General features: G+C 33.5%; 1 protein-coding gene across 2 annotated transcripts in view; it reads left to right on the top strand.

The window, feature by feature from the left end:
- Nucleotides 1-1,188: 1,188 nt before the first annotated feature.
- Nucleotides 1,189-23,008, top strand: part of LOC134236422 (uncharacterized) — a 36,676-nt gene continuing 14,856 nt past the window's right edge. The window contains exons 1-2 of one of the 2 annotated variants that reach the window (XM_062718590.1): nucleotides 1,189-1,915; nucleotides 2,360-2,949. In XM_062718590.1, the coding sequence (XP_062574574.1) occupies nucleotides 1,252-1,915; nucleotides 2,360-2,799 (1,104 nt within the window). In that variant the 5' untranslated portion in view covers nucleotides 1,189-1,251 and the 3' untranslated portion in view covers nucleotides 2,800-2,949. Of the gene's footprint in view, nucleotides 1,916-2,359; nucleotides 2,950-23,008 lie in introns of those variants that run through there. The other variant, XM_062718591.1, reaches the window with a different exon arrangement.

The following is a 23,008-nucleotide window of genomic DNA, read 5'->3' as shown; positions in this document are numbered from 1 at the left end:
AATTTCAAATGAGATAACAATTATGAAAACGTAATAACATTGTTATTACTTTATCAAAATCATATTTAGTATGTTGGATATTACACAAGTTAAAACATACGGTAAGATTTAAGAGCCATTTATCCATTTTTTTTTTTGAGTATTTGAAAATCTTGTGAGGTTTTCAGCCTGATTTCATTTTAAAAATTCCTAAATACTTCAAATTTTGTTATTACTAGTATTGTGAGAACTACGCACACTAACTCTCGATTCCTGTACACGTTTTCTTTTTCTCTTTTTAATTCAATTTATTAATTGATGTAGTGATACATCATTAGTATTTAGCACTTATTCTAAAAACCAGTGACAAAAAGTTAATTGCTGTTATGTACAACTCCTTTGATAAGGGGGTAGAAAATTTTATCAATTGAAATCAGGCTAAAATATCTTTTCAAATACTCAGGAAAATGGATGAACGACTGCAGTAAGCAGTTTGCTGTCGTATATGGAATTCCATTTGGAATTCTATAGTTTAGTTACTTTATTTTGACGAGTTCTAAACTTACAAAAGCCCGTTGAGCTCATTTTCGTAGGTTAATTTTTTTTTCGCATTATAACGCGAAAGTTTCGCGAAAGTTACGCGTTTATTCGCGAAAGTTTCGCATCTATTCGCGAAAAATTTATTTTTTTGACCTACGAAAATGAGCTCAATGGGCTTTCATAAAAACTTATTCACAAATTTCAAATTAAAAATTATTTAATATCCTGATTTGTAAAGACCCTATGTTAACTTTTTAACGCACCTTTATAAGAAGCATATATAAGTGTAATTTTACATGATATATCATTAATGAAGATAGAAGACGTCTTGTTAAATGCAACGGGAATCTTCTTAATTTTATGTTTGTGTGTATTTCAAAGCCTGAATTTAAGTGTTCATAATCAATAAAATCTGTTTCTATAATCTGTGTGTACAAATAGAAACCATAAAACTTATGAAGTGATATTGATATGATAAATGTGTGATTATTACTCATTTAAAATCCACTTTATCATGCTAAATTCAGGGAAAACCCCTTAATGTAAAGTGTCATTATCATAATGTTCTTATCTATGTTATGTAGAATTGGCAGGTGTTACATATCGTTTTTTTTTTATAGCATTTGATATTTTAACAGTAATACACCTATCTGTAGAAATTACCGAGAGTCGCATATATATCTCTTTCAATATATCAGGCAGATTCTGTTTGCATTTGGATAGTCAGAGAGAATGAGGCCTCTTCTTCTTTTGACGGCGTTGATTGTCAGTATCAAGGCAAGGGACTTCTCTTTGCTAACTGGTTCTGAAAAGCACAACTCCACAGATATAAAAGATGATGGACAAGCGACCAAGTGTAATGAAATGGAATTTATAAAATATATGCTTAACCAAGGCACTGGTGTTGGCTTAGCTGTGGCCAAAAATGTTCATACATTAGTGGGAGACGTTGATTCTATAAAGCAAAGTATCGAATCGGCTGAGAGTGCGATGAACAACTTTCAACAGACGATAGAGACATTGCAAACTAAAATCAACACCCTTCAGTTGGAAAACCAGCGTCTTGAAAGCATTGTAGTAAATTGCCAGGGTACGATTAAAAAATATGACGAAAAGCTGAAAACTGCAGACAAAATGATCCAAGCTTTCTCCGAACGCCTAAACGTCACTGAAACAAAAACGAATGAGGATCGTCAGGCCCTGTTAAATCGAACAATTATTTTTGAAGATGTTCAGATTGATGTTAAGAATCTTTCCATGAAGCAAGAAGACCTCAGTAACTCAGTTTCTAAACTAGAAGGCTGGGCAAGGAAGATAGAGTATAATCAGCTAAATATGACATCAACGCTGGCTTTGTTAGAAAGTATCACAATGGAAACATCAAAAGAACAGAATGGTAAGACTATATAATTTTAAAATTTTTTTTTTGATCTTGTTTATTTAACTTGCCTCATTTTCTAGGGGGATACATTAAGCAACCATTATGTATACCCCAAAACTTAAAGTGACAGTATATGGAGCATCAAAAAAAAAAAAAAAAAAAAAAAGAAGAAGAAGAAAAAAAAAACAACAACAACAAAAAAATCAATAAACATTTTCCAATAGGTTTTGAAATGTTTTTTTACTACTCATAAATGTATGCACTTTCAGAAAATTACAAGTTTCATATACGTATATAATTCTAATTATTTCATTAAAATTAAAAATTATTTATGGTTCTCAAACTGCTGACTTCATCGTATATTCGGCAAATTTCAGTCGTTCTGTCGCTTTAAAATTGTGATTTAAATTTCAATCTCTCATCTTTCGAATCGGACGAACACTATTTTTTTTTCTTCAGATAAACGGCATGATAATGGAAAGAGTATAGTTGCATTTACGGCGGGATATGACCAATTTTCACAACAAGATATAACGAGAACCGATATGGTATTTCCAAAGGTCATCACAAACATTGGAGGAGGTTATAACCCACGTGATGGGGTTTTTACAGCACCCATTAATGGAAACTATGTTTTCTACACAGCCATTGTGTCTTGGGATAATGGAAACATAGCAACAGATATAGTTTTGAATGGTAAAAGTCAAGTCCGAACATTTGCAGATAGCAGAGGATTCCAGACGAAAAACCAAGAATACGTTTACCAAACTGGAACCAACTTGGTTTGCCTAAGCTTACAGTCTGGAGATAGAGTTTGGGTTAGGAAGTATTCTGGAGTTGGTTTTATCATTCTTTCGGTGCCCATGCACACATTTTCAGGATTTTTGTTGCAGAATTAATATTTCTGTTTTAAAGTAGAACATGGTCTCTCCAGATGACCAGTGTTAATTTCGACAAAACCTTTTCGGGGTTTTCCTCAACTACCTGTATTATATTTGTTCTGAAACATTTTAAAATTTAGAAGCGGCTCAAACTCACAAAGATATTGTTACTAAATTGTTGTAAATTTTACTCATGTTTTACATTAATTCAATGTATAGAGAATGAATCTTTTAAAATTTTATGGAATTTCCAGAAACATGTACCTATATGGATATATTTTGGGGAAGAAAAAGCTAAGGGAAAGACCATAATATAATAATACATATACACGTAGTGTAATTGCCAATTATATAGTATATACACCGATTTTATGATATTTTATCTGCTACAATGTATGCAATAAAAGTAAATATAGTCATGTGTTCTTTCTCATTAAGAAGAAGGTATGGTTTTAGCTTTATTGCGCCCTAAAAATGTAATGACATCAAAAAGTTTTGAAACTGGCTAAAAATATTAGTTGAACTAGAGCAAAGCTCGTTGCAAAGCAACGAGTAGGTCTTCCGTCCTGTTTGACCGGAAGTAGCTTTCATTTTTAACAAAAATGAGAAGAAACGCCCAAAAATGCTTTGAATCCTCTCAAGCTATGTTAATTAATGCAGAGATGAGCCATTTTTTGCTACTTCCGGTTTGACCGGAAGTGACGACGACGCACGGAAAATTAATTTTTAAGCTCCAAGAGACATATGTTACCCAAAAACTTGTCAAAAACGGCAAATATACGCGTTTTCCGACTACTTCCGGTTTGGCCGGAAGTGACGACGCTGGACGTGTTTGACGACTCCATTAGATTAAGCATGACATTTTCAACAACTTCGCTTCTTTGATGTATAACAAATTCTCAATACTTTTTGAGATATCTGGAAAAAACTTTTGGCACCTCTAGATCCCTAAATGTAGGGGTCAGCCCTTTTTCCGACATAACATTTGAAAGATCTTTTAATTCTGCAAAAATTATGTTCAATATATTTTAACAAAATATTTTTAGTTTAGAAGATAAAAAGCAAAATATGAGTAATTTTTGGTTCTTTTAAACGTTCTAATTTTTGACCCCTATATAGCGCCATTTTGAATACAGAAATCGAAAAACAAAAACCGATGTGCACAACTTCAATCCTTCTATTATCTAAAATCAGTTGAATTTCTGCTCCAGCTCTAGCCGTCTCTGAGCCTTTGTCTGGAAACGAAAGCCTATAAATTTTCGTTTAAAGGGAAATAACTCAAAACCGGAAGTGACTTTTTGAAATTTTAGTCAGCATTCTGATAGAGTTTATAAACTTCTATAATCTCTGAAAATTTGAGCGAAATCCGTTGAGAAATGAGTGAGATATGAGGCCTCAAAGTTGCGGTCTAGGAAGCAGAAGAAAAAAAAGAACTAGAGCCGAGCTCGTTGCAAAGCAACGAGTAGGTCTTCCGTCGGAACTGCGGACAGGGAGAAATGACCTTGGGTCAAGGTCATGCCACGTTCTAATGTTAAAGCAATCTTTTAAGGGTAGATGTTATCTTATTTATGTTTTACTATTAAAAAAGATAGTAAAGGAATGTTTGCGATCTTGACCTTGTTAAAATGACCTTACGTCACACCATGCCATTTGTGTGCTACCGTATTGACGAATTCTTAAGCTATACTTTTTTCGATAGGCCTTGTCGCAGCTAATACGTGTATACATGTGTAAATCTAGGTATGAAAGCGTTATCCTTTCTTTATCAAAAGTCATGGTCAATTTTAAGCAATGTTTAAAGCCGGTTAAACTTCAAGGTCAAAGTTCATTATATGCTAGTATTTGAAATGATTTTATCACAGGTTACATACATTTGATTTTTGTGTAATACGAAAACCCTATCTCTTCTCATTCAAAAGTTATGATCAAGATTAAAATTGTGAAAAGTAAGTCAAGCCTCAAGGTCACGTTGTCAAAATCAGCGTATCGGTATTTAAAAAAATGTTGTTACAGGTAATACACAGTGGTAAAATAAAAGCCCTAATCGATCTCTTTTCTCTCAAAAGGTATGACTATGGTTAATGTTTTTGAAAAGTGGGTCAAACTTCAAGGTCAAAGGGTCAAAAATCATAATGAATTTTCAAAGGCGTTGACACAGGTATTACATGTACATGTTTATAAAATGAAAGCTTTCAATAGTTATGGTCAATTTAAAGTAATGTTATTTTTTAAGTAGGTCAAGCTCCAAGATCAAGGTCACGGGGTTAAAAATCACAGTATATTTGAAAATCACAAGTCACAAATAATGCACATGTTAAATAAGAAAGTCCTATTTCAACTCATTCAATAGTTATTATCAAGTTTAAAGTTCTCGTGACAGATGGACACTGTCAGACTGGTTGACAAATAAGGTTTAATGTGCCCTAATAAAAATAAATACACGTTATTTGAACATGATAAATTGAGAAATACGAAGAATAAAACATAGGTAATCAGAGATTACAGAGCTCACCTCAACGAATGTTGTCTTTGAGTAAGGCAAAGTCACACAATTAACCAACAAGAAGTGTACATTCCAAAAATGAAAATATTTAAGCAATTTTAATCTGATTTTGAAATAGACCTACATAAAAAATATAAACTAGTTCTTCTTCATGAAAATGTAATTAAAATCCAGCATCTGAAGCAAATTTGAGAGTTTTCATCTCTTGATGCAACATTTGCGCAAGTTTGGTTTATACAATGTTATATAAGCCTTATAGTTTATTGGTAATAGACCTGCACCCATAACTTTTACCTGGTCTATTATCTAAAAATGTATGTCGAATTCAGCATCTGAAGCAAGTCCATTAGTGTGCATCCTAAGATTTATCATCCATGCAAGTTTGCTCATTATAGGGCTCATAATTAATTGGAAATGAAACATGCATCAAAAACTAACATTTTCACTCATCAACAAAAAGTAGGTCAGATTCAGCATCCGAAGCAAGCCCGGTAGTATGCATCCTATTATGTATCATCCATGCAAGGTTGGTCATTAAAGAACTCATAGTTACTTGGAAATGAATCATGCACCAAAAACTTTAACCTATTCACTCAACTGGAAAATGAAGGTCAGATACAGCATCCGAAGCAAGCCTGGTAGTATACATCCTTATATGTATAATCCATGCAAGTTTGGTCAACATAGGGCTTATAGTTACTTGGAAATGAAACCTGCACCAAAAACTTTACCCTGTTCACTCAACCAGAGAATGTAGGTCAGATTCAGCATCCGAAGCAAGCCCTGTAGTGTGCATCCTTAGATGTACCATCCTTGCAAGTTTTGTCAACATAGGGCTTATAGTTACTTGGAAATGAAACCTGCACCAAATACTTTAACCTGTTCACTCAACTGGAAAATGTAGGTCAGATTCAGCATCCGAAGCAAGCCCGGTAGTATGCATCCGTAGATGTATCATCCATGCAAGTTTGGTCAACATAGGGCTTATAGTTATTTGGAAATGAAACCTGCACCAAAAACTTTAACCTGTTCACTCAACCGTAAAATGTAGGTCAGATTCAGCATCCGAAGCAAGCCTAGTAGTATGCATCCTTAGATGTATCATCCATGCAAGTTTGGTCAACATAGGGCTTATAGTTACTTGGAAATGAAAATACACCAAAAACTGCACCAAAAATGTTAACCTGCTCCAAAAACATTAACCTGGTCATTCCTTTGCTGAAATTGCAGCATCTGAAACTTTGACTGGTACGATGAATCACACTAGAACCATCTTCCATGCATGTCTAATCAATATAAGACATTGAAGTACTTAAAAAGAAAACTGCTCCAAAAAACTTAACCTTAACCTGGGACGCCGACGCCGACACCGACGCCGACGCCGAGGGTATTACATAAGCTCCCCCAACTTCGTTGAGGTGAGCTAAAAACTAGAAAATATTAGAAAAAAATTGCACTGAAGCTATATTCAATATCCGTGTTTTTCAACTGCTTGAATCTAAAAATATTGTTTACCGTGTGTCTCTAACACATTCCTTAAATTTTTCTACAGTTAAACATTCCTTACAACCGTTTTTAATAGTCCTTCTGAGCCTGAACTTGAGATAAAATGGATGGCACTGTAGCTCTCTGGTGATCCATCTCAATTTTTTTTAGAACAGCTAGCGAGCTACAGATCTGCAGCATGACAATTGTCATAAAGTTAATTTTACAAATTCATTTGAAATGTAACAGAATTGAATTTTATGAAAAGAATTATTTCTGATGCTTATTTTTAATATATGCTAAAATTATTTGCCTATCAAGTTAAGTTAAGACAGTAAAAAGGAATTTGATACTCAGTATTTATCTAAGGAATTAGTGTCAATCCTCAACCTCAAAGAGCGTTCGACTTGTATGATAATTGCGTACATGTGTAATGAAACTGCCGTGAACTATCCCGGACGTGAACATTAGATGTACTGGACATTCCGTCATCAAGAAAATATAGTTTTACTCTGGACTATTCCGAGTTACCAAAACGTTTGTATGTATGTCCATGTGTGAGCGTTTCAACCTGTCTTTGTTTTATGTGACTTCACTTGATTTATTTTTCAAAATACAAACTTTAACGTTTTATTAATGTTTTATTGCTTGACTTTCGTTTTATAAATCACTTGTGTTACTGTCACCAATTATATTCTATTAACTTTGTTTAATTGTCGGAAATCAATGCAAATTCAGGAAATCAAATGCAGCGAAAACTGGTACCCCCCCCCCCCCAAAAAAAAACAAACAAACAAACTAGTACATGTAGTACATGTACACACTTCGATGCTCGATTGTATACTCTAGAAATTAAAAAGTTTATGAATAAAAAAGTTTAGTGAGGCATACTCATCTTTGCCGACCTTTTCTTAAATTTATTTGACAACCTGCGAATTAAAAACAATATCGCGTATGATTTTTGGTTAATATCAGAAAAAATTGCGATGTTGTTTAAATTAGCAATTACAAATAAACATGACAAATGCACACAGTAAATTGTAAGTGGAAGTGACGTTTTCAATTCTCATGAAAATCGAAAATAAAATTAAGTAACTTTGAGTTTTGCATAATTTGCTACATAACTTATCATTGTATTTTTCCGAATGATATGCTCATAAATTTCTTTTATTTCCTCAAATAAAAAGCTAGAATATCACAATGACACGATTTTATGTGCATGTACATGATATTAACTAAACTACATTCTGTTTTACACAGAAGAGCACCCAACATGAGCTTTAAGAATACGAGAAAAAAAATAATTAGAAATTCTTCTAACAAATGCAGAATTTCTTCCTGTAATTTCATACAAATATTCCAAGCCTTTCTATTAGGAAAAACGTGTTTATTCAAGTGGACCTCTGGGGCTAGTTTTGGGCACAAGAGATTAAATATATAAGGAAACCTAAATTTCAAAGACACATCTATTTATATGTTGGACTAAAAGAGATTAAATTATTAAATTTCCTCTCATTGCGATACGTAACCCCCTGAAATGATACAATGCTTTCCTTCAGAGTCGAGAATGGCAGGTCAGGGCTGGTGTTGAAATCCATGATTACTCCATATCCTATTAAAATGAAATAAATTAAGCAACAATTAGAATAACTTGATATAGGCCCGTATACATATAACGATTGCAATTACTTCAAAGTTGAGAGGGAGACGACGGCGCCTAAAAAATGTGTACCTTTCCAATAATATAGAATCATCCGTTCAAATTAAAACAATTAAGTTGCAGTAGTGATATCCCCGATTCTTTAAATAATGAAACTATAATGGACTTCACAAAGGTAGAATTCAAACATTAATTTATGTACATGTGCAATTACAATCACTATCAAAATTGGCAGAGTTATCGATAGGTCATCCTTACCTTTCAGTGTAACCGATGGACTCGTCCAGAGAAATCATCTGTACCTGAGCAAAATCGCAGCGCCTTTTATTCATTCGTCAAAGAATAGAATCAGACATTTTATCTTTAAATACTCGTACATGTTCAAGAAAACCTTTATATTTGTGTCTAGAAATATTCTTACGATTTACGCAAATAACAAATTCTTGATTTTAAACTGAGTAAATCGATGACTAGCATCGTTTTAGATAACTCTGGGACTCGCGTAAAAATCAAAGAGCGGTAATGTTGACCTCCGGAATGTATATAGGTCAATGCATGCGCGATCGATAAACAGGTTGCACAACTGTAAACAAAGCAGTCAAGGTCCGACGAAAATTCACGATGCATGAATAAAATGACAGTGTATTATTTTAAGCTTGATTTTTTTTTTATAAATAATATCAATGAATGAGAGATGATAAGTATTTTTCCTATCTCCCGTCTTGTAATTCAAACTAAATACAAGGAGAAAGTTGTCTCTGAATAATCTGTATGACATCCAGCTACAGAATACGTTAAAAACTTTATTTCAACAAAGTTTAACATTCAGTTTAGTTAAGTATATTATTCTTATCCAGTTTATTTCAGTTATATGTGTTATACGCGTACGCATAAAGAATTCTTCACTTGCCGTATAAAATTAATCAGTTACCTGTACATAAAGTTTGCTGCTCATTCAATAACACAAGATTCGAACAAAATAACGTTTTCATGAGATCAATAAGATGTTAATAAACCCATTTCAAATCGATAACCATATCGAAAATATTTACCGTTTTTGAGTTATAATGCAAAAACTTTCATGCTCCCTTGACCCCTAATTTGAGGGGCCAGCCCCTTTTTAATGATGTCAAATGATAGATCTTAAAATCATGCACAATATTTGTGAAATATGTCTTCACAAATTATTTTTAGTTTAAAAGATACACAAGGAAATATATGTAAAATTTGGCGATTTTAGGCATTCTCATTTTTGACCCCTATCTAGCACCGTTTGGAGCGCAGAAATCGAAAAAGAAAAACCGATGTGCACAACTTCAATTTTTCTAGTATTTAAATGCAGTAGACATTCTGCTCCAGCTTTTGTCGTTTCTGAGCCTTTGTCTGGAAACGAACAGTACCAAATTTTCACTTAAAGGGAAATAACTCGAAAGCGGAAGGGAATTTTTGAAATGTATGAAAACATTTTAATTGAGTTTTGTAACGTCCAAAAACTCTGAAAATTTGAGCGAAATCCGTTCAGAAATGAGCGAGTTACGAGGTCTCAAAGTTGGCGTCTAGGAAAAAAAAAAAAAAAAAAAAAAGAATAATAGGGAACTAGAGCCGAGCTCGTTGCAAAGCAATGAGTAGGTCTTCCGTCGGAGCTGCGGACAGAGAGAAGAGACCTTGAGTCAAGGTCATGCCACGTTCTAATGTTAAAGCAATCTTTTAAGGGTAGATATCATCACATTATGTTTTACTATATAAAAAATGGATAGTAAAGGAGTTTTTGCGACCTTGACCTTGTCAAAATGACCTTGGGTTACACCATGACACATGCTGGTGATGAGAATATCCCATTTGTGTGCTACTACCGTATTGACACATTCACACATGTTCTTTCAAACAATGCGTCCAGCCAGAACATCTTATCTTAAATGACTTTGATTAAAGGCCATGACACACTCGGCATGATTTAAGCTATACCCTTTTTTCGATTGGCCTTGTCAAAGTTTACATGTTTAAAACCAGATATGAAAGCCCTACCCTTTCTCTATAAAAAGTTAAGGTCAATTTTTTGTTATTTTTAAATTTTGGAAAAGCCGGTTAAACTTCAAGGTCAAAGTTCATTATCTACTAGTACGTAAAGTCATGTGATTTTTGTGTAATATGAAAGTCCTATCTCTTCTAATTCAAAAGTTATGATCAAGGTTAAAGTTGTGAAAAGTAAGCCAAGCTTCAAGGTCACGTTGTCAAAAGTCAGTGTATTTAGAAAAGTGTTGTCTCAGGTAATACACAGGGGTAAAATAAAAGCTTTATCTCTTCTCATTCAAAACGTATGACAATTGTAAATGTTTTTTGAAAAGAAGGTCAAACTTCAATTAGGTCAAATGGTAAAAAATCACAGAGAATATTGAAAGGCGTTGGAACAGGTAATGCAAGTTTATAAAATGGAAGCTTTCAAAGTTATGGTCAATTTGAAGTAATATTATTTTTGGGGTAGGTCAAGCTCCAAGATCAAGGTCACAGGGTCAAAAATCACAGTATATTTGAAAATCACATGTCACAAATAATGCACATGTGAAATATGAAAGTCCTATAATTATTTCAACTCATTGAGTAATTATTATCAAGTTTAAAGATCTCGTGACAGATGGACAGACTGGCTGTTCATTACCCTAAAAAAATAAATACATGAAATTGAAAATGAAAAAATGAGAAATACGAATAATCAAGAAAAATATAGAATATATTAAAATATAAATGAAATCTCCTTTATGAGATTTCCTTGAAGACATATTAATACATATTATTCAAGTACATGCATTATATGTACGTTGGGGATTCAAGACGCGGACACGTGTCACATAACTGTATCGTTACCAGGTAGGTGGTGTAGTAAAAGGATTAAATTCGCCTGATTCCACCTCTGATTTTTTTTTGAAGTCTGTCTTTGCGCTGCTATTGATTTGTATTGTTTAAACTGTCTTTTGGGCTGAAATATTGTTCATTTTTTGGGTATTTCTGCGTGTGCTCAAAGGCCGTCAGAACTACGTGCATCGTACATGTTTAAGTTTAAATGTCCAGCCCTTCACTTTCACATAAATTTAGCTATATTGTCAGGCAAGAGAGCTATAGTGCCATCCATTAAAAAGTGTATATGTTAATTGTACACCCCCCCCCCCCCCCAAAAATGCGCTGAAGCTATATATTTCAATATCCGTGTTTTTCAACTACAGCAATCTAAAAATATTACTTACCGTGTGTCTCTAGCACATTCCTTCAATTTTTCTACAGCAAAACATTCCTTACAACCTTTTTCATTAGTCCTCCTGAGCCTGAATTTGAGATATCGAAAATATCGTATAATTGTTTTTCCATTTTGGGTGGCAAAATAATTCGGCCCAACGAGCTTCTTGCAGATGTCAAGTACTAGTTATTGATAGAGGTCTCTAGAACATTTTGAAATCCATCTTAAAATTGTGCAGTTGAGGTAAGAATTCTAAAGAATTATTCCAGAACCAAGCGCAATTTTTCGTACGCATTAGTATATACTTTTAATATGGGTGGCACTGTAGCTCTCTGGTGATCCATCCCATTTTTTTTCAGCTAGCGAGCTACAGATCTGCAGCTACATGTAGCCTTTCACCAAATATATTCTATAAAAATTATGACTCTATCTTGTTTGTAACTTTAAATCGCTTGAAATATATTGTAAAAATCCAGAATGAAAATAATGAATGTTAGAAATGATTTTATTAATTGTTGGAAATGCAATGCAAAATTCCGGAAATCAAATGCATCGGAAACTGGTACCTCCCCTTACCCAAAGAAACTAGTATACATGTAGTACATGTACACACTTCGATTCTCGATTGTACTCTCTAATCGGCACACAGAAATTAAAAATTTTATTAAAAGGAAAGTTTAGTGACGCATACTAATCTTTACCAACCTTGTTTTTTTTCATTTATTTGAAGACCTGCACGTAGCATCGTTTTTGAAAGGGAGGGTCAACAAGAGAAAAAAAATTATACTAACCTGTAAAAAGATGACAAGCCAAAAATAAAAAAAGGAAATTGCCCAAACTCGAAAAGCCTATTTCGTTGTGTGTGTGTTGGGGGGGGGGGGGGGTAGTGGCCAAGTTTTTTCACTTCAAATTTTCTTTGCATACACTACTACATTTCCTTGATATCAATATACTGTGGTAAGAGTTGTGGGGGACAACCAACTTTTCAATGGACATCAATAGTAAAAGTAATGTTGAGGATAAAAGTGGGGGGCATGCCACCTGGCTCCCCCTCTGTTGCTCAGTGCCTGAATTGGCATTCTCCAATCTGAAGGAAATCATTGTATCATTTCAGGGAAGGGGGAGGGTTCCGTGTCGCCATGAGAGGAAATTTAATAATCGATCTCTTTTACATGTTTTAGTCCAATTTTCACGAAAGAATGGCTTGAAACATTTGTATGCAACTATACAGCTTTCTCAGAAGCAATTTTGCGTTTTGTTACAGAAAAATTCCTAATTATTCATTTTTTTCTCTCGTATTCTGAAAACTCGGAATGTATATTTTTGGGCGCTCTTCCGTGTAAAACAGCTTGCTACAATCACGCACCCGTAAAATCGTGTCATTGTGGTAAAATCGTGTCATTGTGATATTCTTTTTATTCGAGAAAATAAAAGAAATATATAAGCATATCATTCGGTAAAATACAATTATAAGCCTTGTAGCAAATAATGCAAAACTCAAAGTTGCTTAATTTAATTTTCGATTTTCATGAGAATTGGATACGTCACTTCCACTTACAATTTACTGTGTGCATTTGTCATGTTTATTTGTATTTGCTAATTTAAACAACATTGCAATTTTTTTCTGATATAAAGGAATTAGAATAACTTGATATAGGCTCGTATACATGTAACGATTGCAATTACTTCAAAGTGCAGAGGGAAACGGGGCCTAGAAAAATTCTCGAACTACATGTGTACCTTTCCAATAATAGAATCATCCGTGTCATAGAAACAAGAGTGGCCGAGAAAATTGCCAAATCGCAGGACCGTTTATTTATTCCTCAAAGAATAGAATCCGATATTTAGCATTTTAATTCTTTGAATACACATGTTAAAGAAAATCTTTATGTTTGGGTCTAGAATTATTCTTACGATTTACGCAAATAACATATTTTCTTGATTTTAATCTGAGTAAACCGATGACCTAGCATCGTTTAGAGAACTCTAGGACTTTAGTAACAAGAATAGATATGGGTTACTATGGCACGCCGATTGGTTCAAAATTATTTTCTGCACAACGATCACGATTTTATACACGAGCTAGAAGAAAAATATACACGAGTAAAATAAAAATGCACGTATCGGTAAAAATTGCGCATAGTTTAAAAGATTTTTACACAAACATAACGAAAAATACACGAATCCGAATTTTTTTACTCGATTAAAGGGTTTAATATGCACAAACAAAAATCGAAAATTGCACGAGCAGAGGAAACTAAAAATTACACAAACAATTTCACTGCGCATACAGCTGCGCATATCATTACTATGCACATAGAATATTCACAGTGTTCTTGGTTTTCTGTACTCTTTATCTCTTCATGTATGCTAAATAAGCTGAATGTTATCGAGAATGGAAGTTGCTTTTTTACAATCCGATTTCGAATGAAGTGTTTCCATCTGATCTATGCGAGAGTATTTAAAAGCTTTTTGAAAATACTATGAATTTCTTATACTGAACGAGATCAAGGATGTATTATATGATGCCGAACAAAAATTGTAACAAGAATGAATCGGAACGTTTGTGCTACAATGCGGGGTTTAAAAAAAAGTAGCATTGAGTATATATGATGCACTCGACTCCGAACTAAAAGTACCTAACGATGAACTACAGTACGGCTGACAAGGATCTTGATTTAAAAAATCATTTGAGGAGATTTTTTCCCCATTTCGGAATAAGAAATTAAATATTCAGTTGGCTGGATATATACAAATGTGTACATTTTTAAATTTAAAAAGTGAGGATTACCTTAGATGTACACAACGTATTTTTAATGTCAAACATAAAAATATTTTATTTCTATTTACATATGTATCCAAACTTATAAAATATCCGATATCAATTTTGGTTGGATATCTGTAGCCTACTTTTTGTTATGATTTTTTCCATGATATTTCATATTTTCAGTTATAAACTTCGAAATAAAAACAAGATATTTCTTGTAAGCGTTGCCCTCATTCGCAATGGCGATTACTTTATAAATGTTTTCATTTTTAATAAAAAGGACCAGATAAACGGAGAATATACTAATATACTCTATGTACATGCGCTTTTGTTTTTTGTTAATTAAATTTATCCAAATGAAATAACAAAACACTACTCCAATAATCCTGGCTATGGAAAAACACATGATCAGTGGCGGACCTGGCTCGTGGATCGATTGGAGTCCCAGTATAAATTTATTTAAGTTTCAAATCGTTGGATCATAATGACACACCAAGACTTTTAAAACATTGTGAATTACTAAATACATCTACATACAATGTCATAAATAAAATGGAAATGGATACTGCAGTTTGATAATAAATGAAAAGAATATAAAACTTGTTTTATCATTCTTGAAAAATGCAAATAAATCATGTTCCAAATAAAGCACAATTTTTGCAAATATTTTCAAAGAAAACAAATTCTCTTTACATTTAGAATTCGTATTCATAAAATTTTAATAATTTATTACTTCCCAAACACTAAATTTAAGTTTTTTGTAATAACACTGTTCAACCCAAATCTATGGCCATTATAACAAGAACATGACTGTATAATCATAAAATGAAATTAATCGGCAAACGGGCCTGTAGAAGTCCCCCCTCCTCCCTACTTTTTTCTGAGTATTATAGACTTTTCAACAGTAAATATTCCTTATATCCTGGTTGACCCCCTAACCTTCAATTTTCAAATGTTGTTAGGTCGAGCGCAAATTCCAGGATATGGACGGTAAATTACACTATTTATCGTTATAGTTTTAGGTTGAATTGCAATCCTGATTTCGATCGACTACTTCATGTACGCTTAAATTCATAGAAAAATATTTCAGCTAGTAGCATCAGGAGGGGCATGTCCCTCCCCCTTTTCGTTTTCTTTTCTTTGGCAAACATAACCTTTTTCTATGGTAAATATCCACTGAAAAGCCTCATCCCCTTTTTTGTTTGGTAGTAATATATGCTTATGTGTTTCGAAAAGAAGGTGGAATATTGAAGGTGCCTCACTACCTCAACGAAATAGGATTTTCTAGTTTGGACACCCCCCCCCCCCCCGCCTTTTTTTTCGCTTGTCATGCAATTAGACTTTTCAGGTAATTTGTCAAAAAAAATTCTAACCCCCTCCCCACTATTAAAAGTGATGCTATACCGATATTATATGTGTCTGTATATCATAATTTAAAATTGTTTTAACTCCTTTATATGCATTTTACCTATTCAAAGCAAACTCGATAAAAAACATTATATACTCAGTATTAAGCTTAAATTCACATAACTAAAACGACTACAATTTACATACAAATTTCTACATTTACATGGATATTTATGAAATCACTACACATTGTTCAAAATTAAAGACTACATGTTCTACTTTGTCACATACAATATAAAAAAAATTAATAATTATATTCGATCGTTTTAATATAAAATTTAAAGTTGCGCAATTATTTGCCTTATTTTTATTTTTTACTGTTTATTTCCAAAAAGTTTTCTGTCAAATTCCACAACCCAGATGATTGCAACAATGCTTCAGAATCTCTGTATGAATTGCTAGTAATCCTTAATCAAAAGGTATTATTGATGTGTCAAATAACTATAAATCGATTAGCGTACAGGTGTCTTTCATTCCTTCACCAGCAGGGAGGGTTCTCTCTATATGAAAAGGTCACGCATCCACATCCTTAATTATTACCGACGTACACACAGTGGGTGGTGGAGGAGAAGAGTTTGATTGGTTGTTAACTGCCCTGTATTACATCACATGCTGTTTTTATTAATTTTATGAAGACCTTTACTATATCAACGTTTTACACTTTCAAAAGAAATTGCTATATAGACAATGATAGAGGAATGACACAATTTAAAAATCTAACAATTAAACACACATCTGGTAATATGCATCCCTTTTACGTTATTTATACATGTGTAGAATGTTTTTAATAGGGGGTGTTCATATTCCATACTTAAGATTGTGTGTAAATTTATACATGCATAAAACACATTGTACATATTCTTGAGCGTCTAGCGGAATTCTAAAAGACTGAATCCTTTTTAATATTACTAACACGTTACTCATCCTTTAGGATAAATTTATAGGTTTATGTTTCAAGCATCCAAGCCACCCTGAGTTGTTCTCTAATGAATATTAATGAAATGTGCGCAATGAGGATGCGTCGTATATTATGTCGATGTTGTATTCTCACTCGTGCAGTTTTCGTTTTTATGTTTGTGTAATTTTCTCACTATATCGTGTAAATATTTTGTTGATTGTGTAGTTTTTCTGTAGTTTGTGTAAATTTCAATAACTTTGTGTATACTTTCCTCACTTTGTGTAAGTTTTTACTTACTCGTGTAATTTTTGTTTAAGGTCGTGTAGAAAATAATTTTGAACCAATCGGCGTGCCATAGGTTACCCCATATCCAAAGATATTCGACTATTAGATTTAAAATGTTTAAGAGTGTTTAATGACTTTTATGAAAATAAAACTGCACTGTCTAATTATAGAACTTGTGTAAATTTCGTGAGTCCGGTCACCCAGTCTCCAGCATTACGGTCACCCAGTCTCATAACAAACAGTACACATACCTGTCTCCGCAAGACCACTTAGCCTTGCATGGTCTGCACACGTGCAATGGAGTTGTCAAACGGACTTTCGCGAACAGAGAAGTTACGATGGCAGACAGAACTTTGTTTTCATAATTAGATCACATGAATACAAAATTTTATTTAATTCAGCTGATTAATAAAAATTAAACGATTGTCAGTTTTTTTAAAAAATCAAAGAGCGGTAATCATGGTAATATTGACCTCCGAAATCGGAATGTATATAGGTCAATGCGCGATCGATAAACGGGTTACACATGTTACATAAACACTGTAAACACAACAGTCAGGGTCCGAGGAAAATTCACGATGCATAAATTTAAATTTAATGACAGTGAACTATTTTAAGCTTGAATTTTTTTTTTCATAAATAATTCCATATTGAATATTAATCGAAGGAAAAGATGATAGATATTTTTCCTCTCTCTCGTCTCGTTGTTTAAGCTAAATACAAGGAGAAATTAAAGTTTTCTCTGAATAATTTGTATGACATCCAGCTAGAGAATACGTTAAAAACTTTATTTCAACAAAGTTTAACATTCAGTTTAGTTAGGTATATTATTCTAATCCAGTTTATATCAGTTATGCGTGTTATACGCGTACGCATAAAGAATTCTTCACTTTCCATATAAAATCAGTTACCTGTACATGGATTATGAAGTTCGCTGCTCATATGATAACACCTGACGAACAAAATAACGTTTTCATGAGATCAATAAGATGTTAATAAACCCATTTCAAATCGATAACCATATCGAAATATTTACCGTTTTTGAGTTATAAAGAAAAAACTTTCAAGCGCCCTAGACCCCTAATTTGAGGGGCCAGCCCCTTTTTAATGATGTCAAATGATAGATCTTAAAATTATGCACAATATTTGTTCATCATGTCTTAACAAATTATTTTTAGTTTTAATGATACATCAGGAAATATATGTAAATTTTTGCGATTTTACGCATTCTCATTTTTGACCCCTATCTAGCACCGTTTTGAGAGCAGAAATCGAAAAAGAAAAACCGATGTGCACAACTTCAATTCTTCTAGTATTTAAATGCAGTCGAATTTCTGCTCCAGCTTTTGTCGTTTCTGAGCCTTTGTCTGGAAACAAACAGCACCAAATTTTCAGTTAAAGGGAAATAACTCGAAAGCGGAAGGGAATTTTTGAAATGTATGAAAACATTTTAATTGAGTTTTGCAACGTTCAAAAACGCTGAAAATTTGAGCGAAATCCGTTCAGAAATGAGCGAGTTACGAGGTCTCAAAGTTGGCGTCTAGGAAAAAAAAAGAATAATAGGGAATAATCTTAACCATCAGAATCAGTAGAAGGTCTTCCGCCTGAGCGGAAGACCTTAATAATCTTAACCATCAGAATCAGTAGAAGGTCTTCCGCCTGAGCGGAAGACCTTAATAATAATCTTTACCAACAGAATCAGTAGAAGATCTTCCGTTGGAAACGGAAGACCTTAATAAATGACTCTGATAAATCAGGAAAGAATATGGCATGAAGGTTTATTATTCTGCAAATATGACGTCATTAATGTGAATTATTTCTCTATTTTCAACAGAAAAAGCCTCAAAATGGCACATTTCAAGGGTGATTTACCTTTAGAAAACAGTGTCCACAGCCGTCGCCCACGTTAATTTTTTGATATTTTGTGCAAAATTCAAAAAAAAAAATCACATATCTCAAGATCATTGTGGGCTATGCCTGTGGACAATGTTATCTGAAAGAAAATTCCATTTTAAATTGGTGTTTTCTGTAACTTTTTAAGAAAATACGGGAAAATGCACATGTTTATGACGTCATAATTAGCATTTAAAAACACATGTGAGAAAAATGACTTGTATGATTTTATTGCATTGAATTTCAATTATTTAAAAAGCATGAGTTTTCAACTTTTATACCAGTTTTATTGTTTAGAAAATCACAGGGCAAACTTTGTATGGAAACCATACCTTCTTCTTTCCATTGATATGTCGATTTACAGTGAAGTTGAAATAAAAGATATGCAGAGTCTGCTTCGTATTTGTGTATTTTACAAGAAAAAGGCGTAAATGGTTATCTATCAACAAAACTTTAGATAAACGAGATCACTAATTTTTTCAGCAATATAACCTTATCACCTGCATACGGGGTCTAAGACTCCAAGTTGATTCGATATGCAAGAGCTTGCTCTACGTACGATTCCTTTTTAAGAGCCATTCTCTGTAATGATTTAAAATTTTATATAGGAGCTGTGGCACGCATAGTCTCAGAAATTCTCCAAACTCTCTATGATAAAAGCCATTGATACCCTAAACTGAAATCAGGCAAAAATTGGTAGCTATGTTTTATAGTTACCATGGCAACATGTCTTAAAATTCGAAAAATGGCATTTTTTAACATGTTTAGAGCCCCATAGTTAACATTTGCGGCAAAGCAAACAATTGGCAATGACTGTTTCCAAACGTTGAAGGTCAGATGTCTCAAATGCATGATAAACATGTTTGGTAAATCAACTATTACATACGTTACTATGGTAACAAAGTATTCAAAAGTCAAAAAAATATTCATTGAATTTTATAAAGTCATACACGTAAAAATAAAAAGCAATTATAGGATGAAATGTGACCGAATAATAGAAAAAAGAGCCTTGAAACATATACCAAGAACAAAATATGATATTTCATTTTGGTTGGCAATGGTTGTCAAGGTTTTTCTACCACAGAGAGCCTTCAAAGTAACACGATGTATGTTTAAATATCCTATCTTTTAAAAAAAGCTCATTTCCTCATAACTAATGATCAATTTTATAAGATGCTGGTGTGGTCTAAGTTTTCCCATTTGAAAAAATTCAGATTAGATTCTTTAAATAGAGCGTTGCTATGGAAATAAGCAGAAAATATATGCTTAAAAACCTGAAAAATATTTTCTTTCCTTGGATACGTACCCTTAAATGTAGATTCCCAAAACTTTTATGATTGATATTTATTAACAGCTAACTTGACTTTTCATTTGGCTATCATCCAATCTCTAAGTGGATGCAAGAAGTTGGCACACAGGGTTTAATATTGATATAAAGTTCACAAAATCGAACATTTTCCCTTCTTGGTTACCATAGCAACAGTGTCGTTTTATTCATCAAATTTTATCAATATATGATATTTAACTTCAGTTCTAACAGATAAGTACTATTCAAGCTGAGTCCTTTAATTTGTTTCTTGATTAAATGGCAATTCAATTCTTAATGCAGCAAAAAATAATTCACTTTTAAGCACTGGTACTTTGTTTCCATGGTAACACTACAAAGTAGCAATTATACCGAATTTTTCTTATAGTTTTGGTGTTGCAAGGTCCTAAGGATGCATATTTGCCAGTCTTGAATTTTCATGTTTTTCCTCAAGACAGTAGCATTAACCCAATCTTAGTTACTGGTTTTGCATGGTTACACTGTGTTACCATGGCAACCATAAAAGTTATTTATAGAATAATATTGCTTATACTTATATACTTAAGGTCAAACTTTTTCATTGTTTTTCTTAAGTCGTTGATTGAGTTTGAGCATGTAACACCAACCATTAGTGAATACGGAGTGTTTTTCTGCATATTTCAGCATTTTAAATGTATTCCAAATGTACCCTTGGTTACCACTTACTTAGAGATATATTCTAAACAGTTTCTTTACAGTATAAGTGACATCAAGGTGTCATGTTTTTGTAAGAATGGTTTGTTTGCTTTTTCTAGTTTTTATTAAGCCACAATCAAGATTTAAAGTGGCTGAAAACCTCGATTTTTCAAACTTTTCCGGCTGTTGCCATAGCAACCGAGACACATAGCAACGAAATTTTGTTTGATATTTGTTTCTGGTGTCAAGTACTAAGTATGGGTGAAGTTTCATCAAAATCGGTGACCATGCGTGGCAACGAAGTTTAAGTGGTTGCAGAGAATGGCTATTAATTGCTATTAACTAACAAATTAATGAAACATGGATATCAACAGTCTCGTTTCAAGTCATCATTTTGCAAGTTCAATGGTCGATATACAATGACCTTAAGTGCAAAAAAGTTAATGAAATCTTTCATCAGGTCAAATGTTGACATTTTTTGTACATATTGTAAGGCCAATAACAAGTAGGCGAATTTCTGCGATTTTCATCTATTTGCCATATCATGACAAGGAGCACACGGAGAGTGTGACAGATCCAAAGGGGATGCTAATTGCTTCATGGCACATGATCCCATCTCTGAAGAATTAGAAATCAACATTTGCTCTTTTGCCGAATAGTTTTGATTTTGAGAGTGATCAATGGACTTTAAAGCTTTTTGAGTGGGATCAGGTGGCATAGAGTCTTCAGGTCGTTAAGAACATGACAGCTGTCCAAGAGAGGAGACTACTGAGTATACTACGATATCTTATCGCCTTCCAATTCAGTCTCTACAAACACGGAGATCGATTCTGGTACGACTGCACTTTACCCGAGAACCCAAATGCTGCGTTTACATTTGGTAAAATTTACGATTTATGTTTTAAAAAATAAACCACAGTCATGCCTCAACATTTTAAGAGGAAATCGGCTCGGGTTTGACATTACACCATTTGCAAGGTAGCTTTTGCGTTTTGGAGGACCGACGACGCGCAGGTATAATGACTTCCTGCTCAAATATACACAACATATATACAAACATCCGAAGAATCATTAGGGTATTGAGAGTATGTCCTCTCTTTCTATTCCCTATCAATCCAGGGATGTGTTTCCTGCTTCGAGAAAAAATATAGCACGAGAAGAGCTTTATAAATTAACTGTCCTCAGGAGCAAAGACGGGTCTAAAGGGTTTTTCAAAGATATGCGTTATTATGAAGGGTCTTGCGCATTCTTAAAAAAATACATTTTAAATGTAAGAAAAACCAATATAAAACATCTAACAACATTATCTTTTACAAGAAATGAATTTATTCTGTTTTTAATACATCCTTATCAATATTCCTGGTTTTTAAATTAATGTGTAGCTCGGTATATGAAAATAGGTTTAGATTAAGAGACTGTGTGCAGAAAAGATTATATTGTGTTCCTTAAAACAACAAACCAGATTTTGTTTCTCTTTAAGTCGGTTTGCTGTTTGAATTTTCCTTTTATATTCATATTTACCTACCACACAGACGTTGGAAGCGGACGATTTAAATTTTCCAACTTTTCTTTCTTGACAAAGTTTGCTTAGAGTTTCGATACATTTTTCGAGAAAACCCGACAAACATCGAACAGATTCAAGTGTGTGGCTGGGGAGACCTGCCATTGTAATTGACTTCAGGAAATAGTCAGAAACATGGAACTGGAATCATTTGGAATATTCAGAACAGTGATTTTGATGTCATTTCTTGGGCTAACAGATACCTCGTCAAGGTCACAACTATTCCAGGACGTAATCAAGAAAATTGATCCGGACATTGCTCCATTCGAATCTGCGGAAACCCAAACCGATGTAACGGTAACATTAAATCTGATGGGGATTTCAGAAGTGAACGAAAAACAGCAAACTGTACAAGGATCATATTGGGTGGGGCTTACATGGACGGACTGGCGCCTTAGATGGGACCCCAGCTCCTATCTGAATATCAGCTCCGTTCAAGTTAATGCTAGTAATATCTGGTCGCCGACTTCCGTTTGTATTTTTAATGAATTAGGAAACGATAAATGTTTCAATGCCGATAAAGATCCAGTTACTGTTCATTCATTTGGATACGTTTCT

This window comes from Saccostrea cucullata, unplaced genomic scaffold, assembly GCF_032062105.1.
Source record: "Saccostrea cucullata isolate Sc308-1 unplaced genomic scaffold, CSIRO_AGI_Scuc_v1 ctg3226, whole genome shotgun sequence".
Classification (NCBI taxonomy): Eukaryota; Metazoa; Mollusca; class Bivalvia; order Ostreida; family Ostreidae; genus Saccostrea; species Saccostrea cuccullata.
The sequence above is the reverse complement of the archived record's forward strand: the minus strand, read 5'-3'. Positions and strand labels throughout refer to the sequence as shown.